Below are 17,037 nucleotides of genomic sequence, written 5' to 3' on the forward strand. Positions count from 1 at the left end.
CCCCACACTACTCAGAGTCAAGAAAAGCTCCAGACTTCTAGGTCAGAAGTCTTTACACAGACCATTCAAGAAAAAGTCCCAGCATGGAGCCAACAGAGGCCTCCCACTCTGTGTAACAGCTGACACACTATCAGTTTGCAAGTAGTTCCAACAATCAAGTTGTATGACTGCATGAATATGGACACAGATGCAGAAATTGTAAATAAAATATTAGCCAATATTATATTTTTTAAAATTATGCACCGTGATCATGTAGAGATTGTCCTGGGGTACAAGGGTGGTCCCACAATGGAAGCAGTCTCTGTGTATTCCCCACATAAACAGTTATTTTTCTCTAAAAGAACTGTGCTTTTCTCAATAGACACAGAAAAAGGTATTTGAAAAAATCAACACAGATTTACGACTAAAAAACAGAACACTCTTAGTAAACTGGGAACAGAAAGAAAATACTTATTTATACAAGTTATATGCCACAAACCTACAGCAAACATCATATAACATTAAGAAACAGGCCAAAAATTTATACTTTCTGAAGCCAGGAATAATGATACTTTGTGGGAGGAGGACAAAGGAAGTAACTGGGAGGACATAAGAGAGCTTCTGGGTGCTGGTACTGCTCTACTTTCTGACCTCGGTGGAGACTGCACAGGTGCGTTCACTGTGTGATAATTTCTTGAGCTGGACACATAATTTGTGCACTTTTTTTGTGTATGTATATAATACTTCAGTAACTGACTTTTGAAATCAATAATATTTCTCTATGCCAACCAACCTGAGTATAGCACAACTATATTCAAAATAAGATACAGTTTATAGCTAAAAATTATAAAATATCCTGGAATTAAAGTATCCAACACTAAGCAAGATTTTTGCAGTAATACATTTTAAACTCTAATGAAGGACACTGAAAATGACTGGCATAAATGGAGAAAGATCTATTGCTTTTAAATAGAATAACTAAATATTTCAGGTGTAATTCTTCCTAAAATTAATCTATAAAGTCACTTACCCAGTTAGAATTTTTAAGAAATTTGATAAACTTACTCTAAAATTGAAATAGAAAAACAAAGGTCCATAAATAGTTCCATCTTTGACAAAGCAAAGAAGGGATACTTGTCCTAGCAGATATTAAGGCACACATCAAAGCCATAGTGACAAAAACAGTGTGGTATTGACAAGGACAGACAAGTGGACCAAAAAAAAAAGGAATAGAGAGCTTGAGATTGTTTCAGAGAATACAGGAACTTAATGTAAATAAAGGAGCCACCACAATCAGTGAGTAAAGGATGGATTGTTGAGTAGATGGTGCTGGGAAAACTCGCTCACTATAAAAGAAATAAGAAAAACAAAACTGGATTCCTCTCTAGTAGTACTTGAAGACCTCAACGTGAAAGGTAAAACCATAAAGTTAACAGCCAACCATGTGGCATGGGGTGGGAAAGGACTCTTTAAATAAAACCTCAAACCACAATCCATAAAGCATTAAACTGATTAACTTGATTACATCAAAATCAAGGATTTTTGACCCCAGGAACAAAGTTAACCGTCAGATGACAGATGAGGAGGTAATATTTGCAATATCTAAAATCAGTACAAGACTTTTATTAGGAATATACAAGGAACTCCAGGAAATCAACAAGAAAAAAGAATAGACAATATGCAAAGGATAAAGCAGTCAGTTTATTAGAAGAGGAAACTCAAGAAGCCAACAGCACATTGAGACATGCTCAAACTCATTAGTAATGAGAAAAATGTCAGTTAAACTAAGAAGTCGGCCTTTTCTCACCTTCTGAGATGGCCCACACTCTGTCTGGGGAATGTGTTTCTCTCTAAATAAATCCACTTCTTACCTATCACTTTGTCTCTCACTGAATTCTTTCTGCAATGAGACATCAAGAACCTGAGCTTCATTAAGTCCTGAAACCAGCGCTGTTTACAATAGCCAAGTCATGGAAGCAACCTAAATGTCCATCGACAGATGAATGGATAAAGATGTGGTACATATATACAATGGAATATTACTCAGCCATTAAAAAGAATGAAATAATGCCATTTGCAGCAACATGGATGAATCTGGAGATTATCATACTGAGTGAAAAAGGAAGACGTTTTATTTATAAGCAAGTCAAGAGAATTGATTGTGAAGATTCCTGAGGAGGAGAAAAGGGGAATGGGATCTAAAGCTCAAGTGGAAGGACAACACATCATCTGAATGCTGATAAATGCCCTGGAAGGAGCTTAACACCAAAACATCCCCAGCAACCAACCAGGCAGCTGGCCCAGAGGAAAAGGGGAGAGCTGGCAATGCCGAGAAGGCTGAGGAGGAGGAGGAGATTGACATTGATCTGACAGCACCAGAAACAGAGAAGGCTGCCCTTGCTATTCAGGGCAAGTTCCAGCGATTCCAGAAAAAGAAAAAGGATCCCAGTTCCTGAATAACCAGCCTTACCCTTCACCTTGCTCCCTTCCTTCCCCTTCTCCACAGCTCTGACTCCCATGTATCTTTGTCTCTTTGTCCCTCAAGCTTCTCATTGAGGCAAGTTCAACACTTATACATTATTTTCTCTGGCCCCTCACGCCATCACAGCTGCAGAGGCACAAGGAACACAGGGAAGATGAAGAATTCAACAGGCAGCCACTTGCTTAAGGGTGAAACATTTTCTCCTTGGGATACAGCTCCTTGATCAGTACCTGTGCCTGCACTATGAGGTTGAAGAGCAAGAGGATTTGAGGTTGAGAGAGGGACCCCTAACAATGTGGGAATGAGGGAAAAGCCTTCAGAGTAGGGTGCCCGAGGGTGGGGCATATGCCCTGTTCCACTGGTTACAACATTCACACTTCAGGTAGCATTTTTTACCTTCACATCCTTCTCATCAGGACCTCAACTTCCCTCCTATGAGCTAAGCCACAGTGGGGACTGGAGCCTCCCTTTCCCCTGGGCAGACCTAAATCAAACTGCTCCCATGTTAGTGCATGCTCAGTAGATTAGTTCCAAGGAAGGCCGACTGTGACTGGTAGAGACGAGGAAAAGTTTCCTTCATCGTCTAGTCTAGAACCGTAAGGGGCAGAAGTGGAAGAGGTTCAAGGGGCCACAGGCAGGGAAATGGGAAGATTTGGGAAGGAAATCGCCAGTTGATTTGGGAAGAAAAGAAAAGTGAAGGAGGAGGAGATCTCTAAGGACACAAGTTACTGCTGGTAAAGGTGTACTATATGAAGGATTCTTGGGGCTTTGTTAACCTGCCTACCTCTAACCCCTCATGCCTAGCCACCCTCAGAGGCCACAAAAACCAAGTGACCCTTGTAGCTCTCAGCTGCCCCACTGTGGAGTCAGAGCAGAAGTGGAACAGCCACTCTATGTGATTTTAGCATGTTTAATAATTATGAAAGCAATAAACAAAATCCTCAAGTGGGAAAAAAAACTAAGAAGTCATTTTTTTGTCTATTAGATAGGCAAAAAATGTAAAAGCTGGATCATGCCAAGGGGTGGGAGGTCTGTAGCAATATATACACCTTCACAAACTGCTGGTAGGAATGCAGAGGGCTGACTCAACTGCAATATGGGCAATAGATTAAAATATGCTATCAATGTAAATTTTTGAAACTGATAACTTGTACTGTGGTTATCTAAGAGAATATTCTTAGAAAACACACACCAGAGTATTTAAAGAGCCATGCTGTATGTTACCCTCAACTGATTCTGAAAAAAATTTTGTGTGTGTGCATGTTCCTTGTACTATTTTTGCATTCTTTTTTGTAAGTTTAAAATTATTTCCAAATAAAATGTTTTTTTAAATGGGACTGAATGAAAAGAGGAGGAAACAGAAAGAGATCTAGAGAACATGCTATTTGCATAAGTTAGAAATACATGCACACAAAACCACAATATGTATTTTTACAAAAACACACACAAACAGAAAGATACACATCAAATACACAAGAAAGGCTGGGAGAAGGGTGAAGAGGGGGAATAGGGGTGGGGCATGGACACAAGCAGAAATAACTAACTTAACCAAACAATCCATAACAAATTAGGGTGCACCTGTGACAAAGGAAGCCCGCGAACAAGCAGGAGCAACCCAACCCTCCACCCCTGAGGTCTAAGGAAAATGACAGGAAGACCCCAGAAGACACTGCCACAGGGCCCAAGAGGCTCCATTTGCAAATGAACAGTTTAGAGCTCAAAATGTTTCTATGTGGAAAAGGATCTGCATCAGCCTCCTGGACATGTTCCCTGATGGGATGCAGCCTGGGTTCAACTTTAAGAGGTTCTGCATTCCCACAGGAGGCCCAAATACTCTTTTAATGTGCACTGTTGAGTCTGTACGTCCTGAACAACACAGGCTGTTCTTTAGAAGGCAGGCCACTTAGACTGAATTTCTGCTTCCTATAGACCCAGAAACATTATCTCTGTGACCCTCTTCAGAACATACCCTCCCAGGATCCAAGGTTTTCTTGAAGCAGGGGCTCACCTTACCCACCTGGTTTGGTGTTGTCTCCTTTGTAACCTGGAGGAGAAAGGGGGACAGAGATGAAGTAAGAGGTTGTAACAGGATGACAGTGAAGAGGTGCATTCTTCATTAATTAGTTAATTCATTCATTCACCAAATATTTCCCCACCTCCCACTCTGTTCCCAGCCTGGAGCCCAAGGCCAGGGGGCTGGGGGCAGGGCACAGGGGTGTACAGAGGTGTATCAGACAGATACATCCTGTATTTGCCCTTGAAGAGCAGGTTGCCCAGCAGAGGAGACATAAGTAAACACACAATCACCCATGTGCGATCAATGTGGGGACAAGGCCACAGGTGTCAGGTAAGCCCAAAAGAAGTGGTGGACAGGGAGGCTTCTAGGAAGAGGGGTTATTGTGCCAGATCTTAAGGATGAGAAGGTAAAACAGAAATGAAAAGTGATGACATTCTTTATGAAAGAAACACCATAAGGTGGAGACTCCAGAGGATAAAGGGCAAGGCCCACGATGACAAGAAATGATGCCCGGGGAAGAAAGTCAGGGGTCATCACGAGTGCCTTCATAAGCCAGGCCAAGAAGCCTGAGTGATAGGCTCTGCAGAACCCAGGCAAGAAATGAGGGCTGAATGAAGAAGTGGCAGTGAGAACACACTTGGTGAGCTGGATGTGGGACTGAGGGAGAAGGCTGAATCTAGGATGACCCCCCAGTTTCTGATTTTAGAGAAGAGTGACTACTATCCACTGAGTAAGAGAACCCAGTTTATAGGAAGAAGAGGGCCTCAACTTTGGAACCCAAGGAGTTGAGATGGCTCTAGGTCATCCAGGTACAGATGTCCAGTAGGTGGCTGCACATCCATGCACATTGTTTTGCGAGGCAGCATCACATACATGGCAGCTCAATGCCCAGAGCAAGTGAGCTCACCCAGGGAGCAGTGAAGAAGGAACCCAGACAGCATCTTAGGGAACACCAATATGTCAGGGATGAACAGAGCATGGGTGGCCTGGGAGGGACACAGAAGGGCAAGGGAGTCACCCTGAGGTAGAGGAGAATTAGGAGACATAGGCTGAGAGAAGCCAAGGGACTAGAGAAAATGAAAAAAGAGGGAGGAGCAGAAAGGTTAGGGATGTTAGGACAGAGGCATGCCAGGAATGGGCTAAGGGTTAAGTGAAAAGTGAGGAAGCACCTGAAGGAAACATGAAGTGAAAACTTATTTTGAGAAATGTGGCAGCGAGGGGAAGAGATAGGGTGAAGAAACACAGCAAATAGAAAGGGAGAGGATAGAGATCGATGAGAGCACAGGTAGGGCCCAGAGTCCAGAGCAGGGGTGAGCAGCCTGACCTTGAACAGGAGGTCTGTCTCTGATTCCTAAGGAAAGGGGAGCGGGTGGCACTGAGTTGTCAGGTTTGGAGGGGTCCCCGGGCTGAGGGAGTCAAGGGGACAGTGCCTGAGGGCATGCGTTTCCTGAGGGAAGGAAGCCGCTGCTAGAGAGGCACCCTCGGTAGGAGCTGAGGGTCTGGGAAGCAAGTGAGGTGAGGAACATTCGTCTAAGTGTTTGGAGACCATGAGTTTGGCCCGGACCGCCTACCCGGAGCGGGGTCTCCAGCACTGCCCTGCTGCGTGGGAAGATGAGCCCTGAGGATGCCGTCAAGAGGGTGGTTCGGGTCTCAGCCGCGACATCCACGCCTCCAGGAGGAAACGCTGGGATGCCCCTCGCACCACAAGGCCCCAGGAAGCTACAGGGCTGGCGGGTCTCAGGGCGGAAGCTGAGAGCACGGGAGTCTGGGATCCCCGGAACCGCCCTGGGAGATGCCCGGAGGGGTAGCAGAGGAGAAGGGGCTGCGGGTGGGCGCCGCGAGGCCTGTCCCGGCCTCGAGTGTGGGTTTTGGCGGGGCGGGGGGGGGGGGTGGCGGCGTCGGGGAAGAAGGACCCAGAACGGGAGCGGCGCAGAGCAGGCGCCGCCTCACCGGAGTTCAGCAGCATCAGCACCAGGAGGTGGCAGCTCCAGCCCGAGGGTCTTGAGGCTGCAGGCCCAGCGCTGAGGCAGGTCAACGATGCGGCCATGAGGCCCCTGAGGCGTCCGCTAGCGGCAGCAGGGACGGCTCGCAGTAGCCCCGGACGCCGCGACTACGTCTCCCGCACGTGACGCACGTGATGGAGTTCCGGCACGTGACAGCCCCTCCGGCACGTGATGACGTCGCGGACCTGTGACGGTGCCCCTGGAACGATGAACGTTCCTCTGCACTTACCCCACCTCGTGCGGGTTCCCTGAAGATGACTGCAGAGCCCGGGGCTTGTCATTGCCTCTGTGGTGGCCAGTCCCATGGAAGTACCCCCAAGTGCCTTAAGTGGGTGACTGTCCCCCAAAACCTGGCCGGTGAAGGCACATCCAAATCCCTGGACTAGTGTTGGCACCTTGTCGCCCAGCCTCTGATCATAACCTTGTTTCCCTGGGCTTCGTGCACGGGAGAGCTTCATAATTTACATTGATTTGAGAATCTGAAAAGGTGTAGAAAGCACAAGGAAAGAACAGTAAGGCTAGGGAATCAGGGAGGATGTCTTTACAAAAGTGACATTTAAGCTGGACCTAAGATGAACAAAGAGTCTTGGGGGAGAACTCAAAGGAAAGGCATTTATCTTCTTCCACGAACCGTCAGTGGGATGGTGGAAACTGAAAGAAATAGTGGCAAAAACCACCATTTCTTGGGCTTTCACAGGGTTTTTGTAGAAGAATGTGGTCTTTGGATCTGCTCAGTGTGTCCAAGATTGGGAGCTGACAACCAAGATTCCTGCTGCTCCTGTCCAGTGTGAGGGATCCAGATCTGGGGACCACATTCCCCACCCTAGCATCTAAAGTGGTCCAGATGATGAGTTGTACCAATAGGAGGTGAGGAGAGGTTACAGATGCCACTTCCATGCCAAGGCAGTAGAGAGGAGGTTCACTTCTCTACTTGTGTTAATGCAGAGCAATGGTTCTCCAAGTGTGGTCTGCAGAGCAGCACCAGCATCACCTGGGAACTTGTTAGAGTTGTACATTCTCAGGACCCACCCCAGACTTATAGGATTGAAAACTCTGGGAGTAGAATCAGTGATCTGTAGTTTAAAAAGCCCTCCAGGGAATTCTGAGGTAGGGAAGCATGAACTACAGGGTTAAGTGGAGCTATAAGATGGAGAAAAGCCACCTGCTGATCAAGAACACCTGATAGGGATGATACAGGAACAAGAAGTTAAATTTATTTTTAACCCATAAATACTCAGTGGCTTCTTTTTTAAAAATTTATTTTATTGAAGTATAGTCGATTTACAATGTTGTGTCAGTTTCTACAGTACAGCAAAGTGATTCAGTTATATAGGTATAGATATTCTTTTTCACATTCTTTTCCATTATGTTTTATCACAGTATATTGAATATAGTTCCCTGTGCTATACAATAGGACCTTACTGTTTATCCATTCTATATATAATAGTTGGCATCTGCTAATCCCAAACTCCCAATCCATCCTTCCCCCTCCCCACCTGGGCAACCACAAGTCTGTTCTCTATGTCTGTGAGCCTGTTTCTGTTTCGTAGATAAGTTCATTTGTGTCATATTTTAGATTCCACATATAACTGATATCATATGGTATTTGTCTTTCTCTTTCTGACTTACTTCACTTAGTATGATAACCTCTAGGTCCATCCATGTTGCTGCAAATGGCATTGTTCCATTCTTTTTTATGGCTGAGTGGTATTCCTTTATATATATGCACCACATCTTTATCCATTCATCTGTCAATGGATATTTAGGTTGTTTCCATGTCTTGGCTATTGTGAATAGTGCTGCTCGTAACATAGGGGGTGCGTGTATCTTTTTTTTTTTTGGCTGCATTGGGTCTTCATTGCTGCACGCAGGCTTTTTCTAGTTGCAGCGAGCGGAGGCTACTCTTCGTTGCGGTGCACGGGCTTCTCATTGTGGTGGTTTGTCTTGTTGCAGAGCACAGGCTCTAGGCACACGGGCTTCAGTAGTTGTGGTACGTGGGCTCAGTAGTTGTGGCTCATGGGCTCTAGAGCACAGGCTCAGTAGTTGCGGCGCACGGGTTTAGTTGCTCCATTTCATGTGGGATCTTTCCGGACCAGGGATCGAACCCATGTCCCCTGCAATGGCAGGCGGATTCTTAACCACTGTGCCACCAGGGAAGTCCGCATGTATCTTTTTGAATTATAGTTTTGTCCAGATATATGTCCAGAAGTGGGAGTGCTGAATGATATGGTAACTCTATTTTTAGCTTTTTGAGGAATCTCCATACTGTTTTCCATAGTGGCTGCACCAATTTACATTCCCACCAACAGTGTAGGAGGGTTCCCTTTTCTCTACACCCTCTCCAGCATTTGTTATTTGTAGATTTTTTGATGATCGCCATTCTGGCTGGTGTGAGGTGATACCTCATTGTAGTTCTGATTTGCACTTCTATACTAATTAGTGATGTTGAGCATCTTTTCATGTGCCTGTTGGCCATCTGTATGTCTTCTTTGGAGAAATGTCTATTTAGGTCTTCTGCCCGTTTTTCGATTGGGTTGTTCGTTTTTTTGCTGTTGAGTTGTATGAGCTGTTTTTATATTTTTGTAATTAAGCCCTTGTCAGTCGCATCATTTCCAAATATATTCTCCCAGTCACTAGGTCCTCTTTTCCTTTGTTTATGGTTTCCTTTGCTGTACAAAAGCTTGTAAATTTGATTAGGTCCCATTTGTTTATTTTTGTTTTTATTTCTATTGCCTTGGGAGACTGACCTAAGTAAAAGTTGGTATGATTTATGTCAGAAAGTTTTGCCTATTTTCTCTTCTAGGAGTTTTATGGTGTCATGTCTTATATTTAAGTCTTTAAGCCATATTTTTAAAGATTTATTATTTAATTTATTTATTTTTGGCCTCGTCAGGTCTTAGTTGTGGTACATGGGATCTTTGTTGAGGTATGTGGGATCTTTCACAGCAGCACGTAGGCTTCTCTCTAGTTGTGGCACACAGGCTCCAAGGAATGTGGGCTCTGTAGTTGTGGTGTGTGGGTTCCAGAGTGCATGGGCTCTCTGTAGTTTGTGGCACACAGGCTCTCTAGTTGAAGCACGCAAGTTCGGTAGTTGTGGCGCAAGGGCTTAGTTGCCCCACTGCATGTGGGATCTTAGTTCCCTGACCAGGGATCGAACCCACATCTCCTGCATTGGAAGGCGGATTCTTTACACTGGACTACCAGGGAAGTCCCCTTTAAGCCATTTTGCGTTTATTTTTGTGTATAGTGTGAGGGTGTGTTCTAACTTCATTGATTTACATGCGGCTGTCCAACTTTCCCAACACAACTTGCTGAAGAGACTCTTTCCCATTGTATATTCTTGCCTCTTTTGTCGAAGAATAATTGAACATACATGTGTGGGTTTGTTTCTGGGCTCTCTATACTGTTCCATTGATCCATATGTCTCTTTTTGTGCCCCTACCACACTGTTTTGATTTTCAGTGGCTTCTTAAAGCAGCTGGCTCGATACTTATTAATAGACTGTATTTCATGTAAGTTCCCAGTCTCTCAACCCCAGCCTTCCTCGGGCAACACATGAGACAGACTGCACTCTGAAGCCCATGGATATCTGGGAGCTGAAATGCTGACCCCTGGAAGGGCAGGTGACAGGAGATTGAGAGGGAATAAATCACCAGCAAGACACAGAGACTCTGGGATACTCTGTCCTAGAAAAATGGTAAAGAGCCAGTACCTAATATAGGGAATTTCTCATATAATTCTCCCTGTGGAAATGCAATCTTTGGTAAGAGTGGAGGTGAGCAGCAAGTAGAAGCAGGGGAGGAGGAATAATATTGCTCATGCCCTAATTTTACTTACTCCTAGTTCCAGTCTATCTTGATTCTCTACTCTGAGCTATAAAGGCTACGAAATTAGGCTACAAATCTCCCCGCAGACATGCTGATGACTATAACAGGAGTACAGGGAGCAGGACCCAGCTGGCTAAAACCATCCTTAGACTCACAAATGAGCAGGTTTAGACTCACCTCTCCCTCTAGGGCTTAATAAGAACCATGAATAGTTTCTAAGCCAAATGAGAAAATTGCTTTCTACAGAGCATGTTATATGCAACCCCACGGTCCCAAGGAGAGCAGACCATAAGAACACAAAAGAACAAACCAAACATTTATTCAGTTGACATCAGAAATCTCCATACTCCATAACTGCCTCAACACAACTTGGGGTGAGCCTGAATGTGGCCGCTGGAGCACTGGGAAGGGGGTTCCTAGACTGAGTTGCCCCAGCAGGGCTTGTGTGGCAGACGCTGGACATTCACAGATGCATCCGCACTGGGCAGCCGGGGACCTTCTCCCAACCCAGACAGCTGAGTCAGATGTGGACATGGTGATGCCTCCTCACTCTCTCCCAACGATCACCAAGTGGACTGGTTTGATAAAGTGTCAGGTCTAACGCTGTTTCACCAGTGATGATGTCCCTTCTTTGCTAGATGTTCTCCAAGATGTGGCTGAAGCATCATGAAGCATCACCTGGCAAGTCACTGGCCATCCAGTTGGGATGGTTTCACCGACTTGTTTCCAGCATGTGGAGCACAGTCATGGTGTAGGTGTGGATGAGTCTGGTTCCTTGAGCACCAGACTGGAAAACTCCCAGGGTTCCTTTCTTGCTGCCACTCTCTGTCATGTGGATCTCCACAGGGTCAGTGAATCCCAAACAGGTTTGAGGAAAGTGCATTGAGTAGGAGTGGAAGGTCAGATACACAGCTAGTGTGAGACTCAGAAACAGGAGGGAGTGTGGGCCAGGGTGACCACGGGGTCGCCAGGATGCCCAGAGGCAGCACCAGACACAGCGTTAGGATAAAGAACCCTGCTGAGCCACAAGAGGACACCTTAATGATGTGATCAATGACCCAGTCTTTGTAGTAACTAACTTCTGTATAAACTGCAGGCAATTCTATGTGACCACAGTGAACACCCCAGCTCACAATCCCCCCCTGGACCCATGAGTCAGTAAACTGACAGACCAGGGGACCTCCAGAATCTCCCTGGAGAAAAAGAAGAAACAAACACAGGAATGGAAGGGGATCATCATCAGAGCAGGCTGATTGCTAGCAAGGCACTAGGGAGATAGGCACCTAGGTCCTTTCGCAGGTACCCACCAGGCCCAGGTTTCTGTGAATGAGATTTGAGAGTTGGAAACTTTAACACCATCTGAGAAATACTACTCCTTCCCAGGTGCTCAGGGACCACAGGAGCTATAAAGCCAGTAAGCCCTGTACATCAGTCCTGCCAGGATATACTCAAATTCTCTTTCAGTGACCCTAATCCTTCACTGCCTGACCCCTTTCCCATGACCCTCTCCAAACCTCCCAACAGCCAGCAACTAAAGGGGCATCCCCTGGCACTGTGTGCAGCTTCCAGAGCCCCTCTCCAACTCTAAGGTCAGAGTCAATTCCAACTAGTCAGTCCTAGGCCTCCACAGCGGTAAAATACTTTGAGTATCATTTCTGCATGGGGACTCAAAATCATCACATCTACCCTGAAATCTCTCCCTGCCCCTAAACCCACAGAGCCAATAGCATCCTCTCACCAGTTCCCCCTCTCTCCAAACACAACCAGTCATGCTAAACCCCACCTCACACACGCTGCACATCCTTTCCCAAAACTGTTCTGGTGGCCCCCATCTACCAGCTCAGTCAGAAACTCAGAGTCCTCCTCAAGCTCTCCCTCACCCGCACCCTCACATGCAGTCAGTCACCAAGAACTGATGACTCAACCTCAAACACAACCCCTTCACCTCCCCACCAGCCCAGGTCCTGCCTGGGGCTCAACACCATTGCCTACATGGTGAAAACAAACTCCTGGCCTACAGTCCTGCATGGACAGGAACGAGAAACATAACACAGCATTGCAGGCCACACATATTCTGATTTCAATCACCTTCTCTGGCCATATTTGCCACCTCATTGCTCCAGACCTGAAACATATTCCCTAAACATGACACGTTCTTCAGAACTCTGAGCCTCTGTACTTGCTGTTCCCTCTCCAACAGTGATGTTCTCCTCTTTCCAAGACTCCAAATACTCATCCTCTAAGACCTGGCTCAGATGCCCCCTGCTCAGAAAGGCTGCTTGGTGCAAAGGGGAGACTGTGGGCCCAGGCACTCCCAGGGGGACCTTGAGCTCATGTCTTGTAGGGACCACATCTGTATAATAATATGTATAATTATGTTGCAGGGTTGTGAGCTGGGTAACTGAGCTAATGTGGGTGAATGCTCACACTGGCACAGTAAGTCGCCATAGAGGGAACTCAATTATAGGAACTTACATTATCATCATCACCCCCAACTTCACCACACCCTGGCAGCACGCCCAGGATGCGAGGGCTGCTCCCTATTGAAGGAACGGGCCAGGCCAGCTCAGGGGCATCCTGAGGGGTTCTCCCCTGAATATCCTTAATTAAAGGCTGAAAGAGAAGGGGGCAAATAACCCAGGCTCCGCCACTGGGGAATGAGGAAACTTTGAGGGGACAACCTCATGGCAGAGGTGGCCAGGGACCCATGAACTCACCTTGCAGGGACTTTTAATCTTTTCGTGATAGCCACAGATCACCCCTCTTCCAACTACTTGGCGATGGACTCCTAACTGTGTCTGTATCTTCTGATTACATTCCTTGTGGTGAAGAATGATTTGCTCAGTCTCCTGAAGAACACGTGGCAGTGATGTGGCTACAGGGAGACAACTCAAGTAAAAGGATTGCATGAGTAGAATAGAACAGGCGCCCCCAGATCCCATTCTGGGTCTTTTTATTTTTTTAACTTTTGTTTGTTTGTTTGTTTTTTGGCCACACCGCGCAGCACGCGGGATCTTAGTTCCCCAACCAGGGATCGAACCCGCGCCCCCTGCAGTGGATGCATGGAGTCTTATCCACTGAACCACCAAGGAAGTCCTGTATTCTGGGTCTTGATCAGCACATTCACACTCTGTTGCCCCCTTAGAGAAAGGAAGGACAGTGGGTATTGTCTCATTTGACAAAGAAGGACCTGAGGCCAAATGCTGACATGGGGAACAGAGGAGGTAAGAAGCAAAGCCAAATCAAAAGGAGGAACACATCAGGACAGAAAGAGGCAAGGGCTTACCAGCCTGATACAAAAGCAAGTGTCTGTCACTCCGAGTATCAATAGTAACAGTGACAGGTGCCTGTACAGGGAAGGGTCACAGACTCCAGGACAGGTAGTGCCCAAAGGTACCCAACCAGCCTCTTCCCACACAGGAGGCCTTACAGACTCACCAACAGGCCTGCTCTGGCTAGACCTACATCCCGGGTACAGGAAGCTCCCTGCCCCCTGCCAGGTAATTCCAGAGAAGGACAGCTCTGAGTGGCAGACAGCTCATCACCCTGGAGCTGAAATCCACCCTGGAGAGAACCCATAATACCTGGACCCAACCCTCCAGGTCCTAACATAACAATAGAAATTCCTACTGCACTTCAATCACTCCCAGGCAGCATCCTCTCCACCTGCCCCCTTGCCCACCTGTTAGAGAATCAGCCTCCCTGTCCCTCCCTTCAGCCTGCAGGCCAACCCCACGGCACCAGGCTGCCCCCCTCAGATCCTGCCTGCCAGTCTCACCGAATTCTAAAGTTCAGCCCCATCCAGTTGCCCAGCACTGTGTCTCAGCTTTCACGTCCAACTTCTTTTCAGGGAGGCACACTGGCTGGATGTACGAAGAATAATTCACAGAGTTGGCCAGCTGAAGAAGGGCAATGTCGTTAGTGATAAGGCTCGCATTAAAATCCCTACGCCAAATGATGTCTTGAACTGGAACGACCGCTGCACTTAGGCAATCCGAATATAAAAATGTGTTTCCCATCTTCACTGTAAGGTCCTTATAGCTGTGGGAAGACAACATGCACCTGAGAGAGATGCTGGAGGGTCTACACTCCCCTCCACCCCTTCCAGGTTCTTCCCAGCCTGTGCCCATCTCCTACACCAGCCATCAGCCATTTTCTCCCTCTAAACCACATCCCCTCCACAGACCCCTAACCACCCGAGCTAGTGCTTCTCCAAGTGAGGTCCCGGGACCACCAGAGCAGTACCTGGGACCTTGGTAGAAATGCAAAACTCATGTTTCATTCGCAGTGAGCACAAACCAGGGGCTTTGGCCTTGTTTTAAGGTGAGGAAAGGAAAGCTCAGGTAGGGAGACAGGCTGACCAGCAGCTCAATCCCACCACCCCAAATTCTCACCCTTTTACACAGTGAGCTGCAGTCAGCACCCACGGTGGGGTAATGAGGGAACCTCAACATTTCTGGACATTTCTGATCTGCAGGCTCACCGGCCAGGGCCACTTTCTCTCTGGGGCTGCCATTCCATCAACTATCCTAATAATCTGATGGGCACATGCTCCTTGGCTCAGTAAAAAGAGGACTGGAGGTGAAGCTGCTACCTCCCTTCCACTACCTCCCCCACCGCCACCTCCTCCTCCACCTCCGCCTCCTCTACCAGCACCTCCACCACCTCCACCTCCACGTCCTCCACCACCTCCACTAGCCCCACGTACACCAACTCCACCCTGCCCCAGGGCAGAGCCAGGTTTACTCTCAATTCCACCAGGATAGTCTGACCCTTCAACCCCCCAGCCAGGCCGTGTTCCCCATTAGATCCCAGGCGGGCCTGTACAGTCCCGTACAGAAGCAGTACCTTGAGGAGGCAAGCATCCAAATACAGTGTCCTGTAATGATTTCAAAGTGTCTCCCACTGGGGGTGTGGGCGGCACAAGAGACACAGTGGGTACTGGAATCTTCAGGATTTTAGGTGTCCTCAAGCTGAGGGGGCCTCCTGGATTGCCGGGCTCACTGCAGGATCCTCCTTGGGTCCGTCACCCTCACCTGGATAAGATGAAAGAACAATGAGAAGAGGAGCTGACTGGACTGCACCCCGCACATCACTGGCCTCTTCCCATCGCACCCTACTCACCCTCAAACCCCACCTTCCATCCCCCAAGACCCACCTGCCAAACCCCATTACCCACAACCCCCCCGCCCCCCGACCCAGACAAGCAGCCCAGCCCAGCCTTCTCTTTTTCCTGCTTGCCCGGGCCTCACTGAGCAGAGGCTGAAGGACCAGGAGCCAGACCAGGAGGCCCAGGGATCGGCCGCCGCTGCGGGGTACGCCCGGGGACGCCATGGCACCTCTGGTCGCCTCCACGCTCTGCGGCGCCCCCTCGCCGCGGCTCCGTGCCTGCCCTCCTGTTGGCAGGAACACTGGGCCAGGGACGAATCCCAAGATCTTCACCTCATGCATATTCAACCAAACCTATTCTAGGTCATGTTCTTAAGGCCCTTGAACTTGTAAGTAATTTCTCCACTTTGTAGTAGAGATATTCTGGATTATATACCTCAGTGTGATCTAATCACCGGAGCCCTTAAATATATATATATAAATAAAAGAAAAAGAAATGCAATCTGCCCAATGAAAGATAAAAGAAAAACAAAGGAAAGTATGGTAAATAGAAAATACAGGACAAAACGGCAGTAGCATCTGCAATAAGCCTGAATGAGTTGAACATACCAAACAACATAAGGACTTTCATGTTGGACGAAAAGGCAAAGTCCAGAAATAGACTCTCTGAAGAGACAAATTTACAACAGAGAGATACAGATACATGGGAAATAAAGGAATTTAAAGTGAAATGCCAGGTCACACTGGTGCAAAAATAAAGCTAGGATTGCAATTTGGTTATTAAATCATAGCATTTAAAGCAAAGATTGTATAAGGGACAGAAGAAGTTAGATATAGCAAGAAGAAGACATGAAGGAGAAAATGCAATGACAAGGCTTTAAAGGTAAAAGCAAAGAGGACCAATTTATGGGAAACTGGAGTTTCTGATATGCTCTTCTGAGGAAGCTGACAACTTATATAGGCAAAATTAAGCAAAAATATAGACTATTTGATTCTCACACCTGATCATCTACACCTAACAGCACTATGATGAATTTTACAACTACCAACAGAAAACACTCATTGAACACACAGGGAACTTTTAGAATCAAGGCCCTAAGGAAAACCAGTATCTCAAGTAATCAATGTGATACACATTCTGTTCATGAGCCGCACGTCAATAACATTAAAATCAACTTTGGGGATTTCCCTGGTGGCCCAGTGGTTAAGACTCCGCCTGTCAATGCAAGGGACATGGGTTCGAGCCCTGGTCCAGGAAGATCCCAAATGCCGCAGAGCAACTAAACCCGTGCACCACAACGGCTAAGCCTGCACTCTAGAGCCCATGAGCCACAACTTCTGAGCCCACAAGCAACTACTGAGCCACAGCTACTGAATCCTGTGTGCCTAGAGCCCATGCTCTGCAAGAAGAGAAGCCGCCGCACTGAGAAGCCCACACACCACAACGAAGACCCAACGCAGCCATAAATAAATAAATAAATAAATTTATTAGAAAAAAGAACAACTTTTTAAAAATCCCATTTTTCTGAAACAAAGCCAAAACCCTAGACAATGGTCCTCCTTTAAAAAGGAAATCATGTGACTTCCCTGGTGGCGCAGTGGTTAAGCCTTCGCCATCCA

At 47.0% G+C, this 17,037-nt stretch overlaps 2 protein-coding genes across 2 annotated transcripts in view; one reads left to right on the top strand and one right to left on the bottom strand.

The window, feature by feature from the left end:
* Nucleotides 1-17,037, bottom strand: part of PRSS45P (serine protease 45) — a 64,635-nt gene that overhangs the window by 8,287 nt on the left and 39,311 nt on the right. Inside the window, 5 exon segments of the mRNA XM_033864788.2 lie at nt 4,479-4,505; nt 6,429-6,960; nt 13,026-13,183; nt 14,087-14,349; nt 15,157-15,344. Of these exon segments, the coding sequence (XP_033720679.1) occupies nt 4,479-4,505; nt 6,429-6,525 (124 nt within the window). The 5' untranslated portion in view covers nt 6,526-6,960; nt 13,026-13,183; nt 14,087-14,349; nt 15,157-15,344.
* Nucleotides 2,223-2,435, top strand: LOC117313723 (Purkinje cell protein 4-like protein 1). The gene has a single exon (XM_033863636.2). The coding sequence runs from the start codon at nt 2,223-2,225 to the stop codon at nt 2,433-2,435; it is 213 nt and encodes a 70-aa protein (XP_033719527.1).

The sequence above is a fragment of the Tursiops truncatus genome, chromosome 10 (assembly GCF_011762595.2).
Source record: "Tursiops truncatus isolate mTurTru1 chromosome 10, mTurTru1.mat.Y, whole genome shotgun sequence".
NCBI lineage: Eukaryota > Metazoa > Chordata > Mammalia > Artiodactyla > Delphinidae > Tursiops > Tursiops truncatus.

Bases quoted from the DNA above. Each gene is read 5' to 3' on its own strand.
- LOC117313723 (XM_033863636.2), top strand. From the start codon at position 2,223: ATGCCCTGGAAGGAGCTTAACACCAAAACATCCCCAGCAACCAACCAG.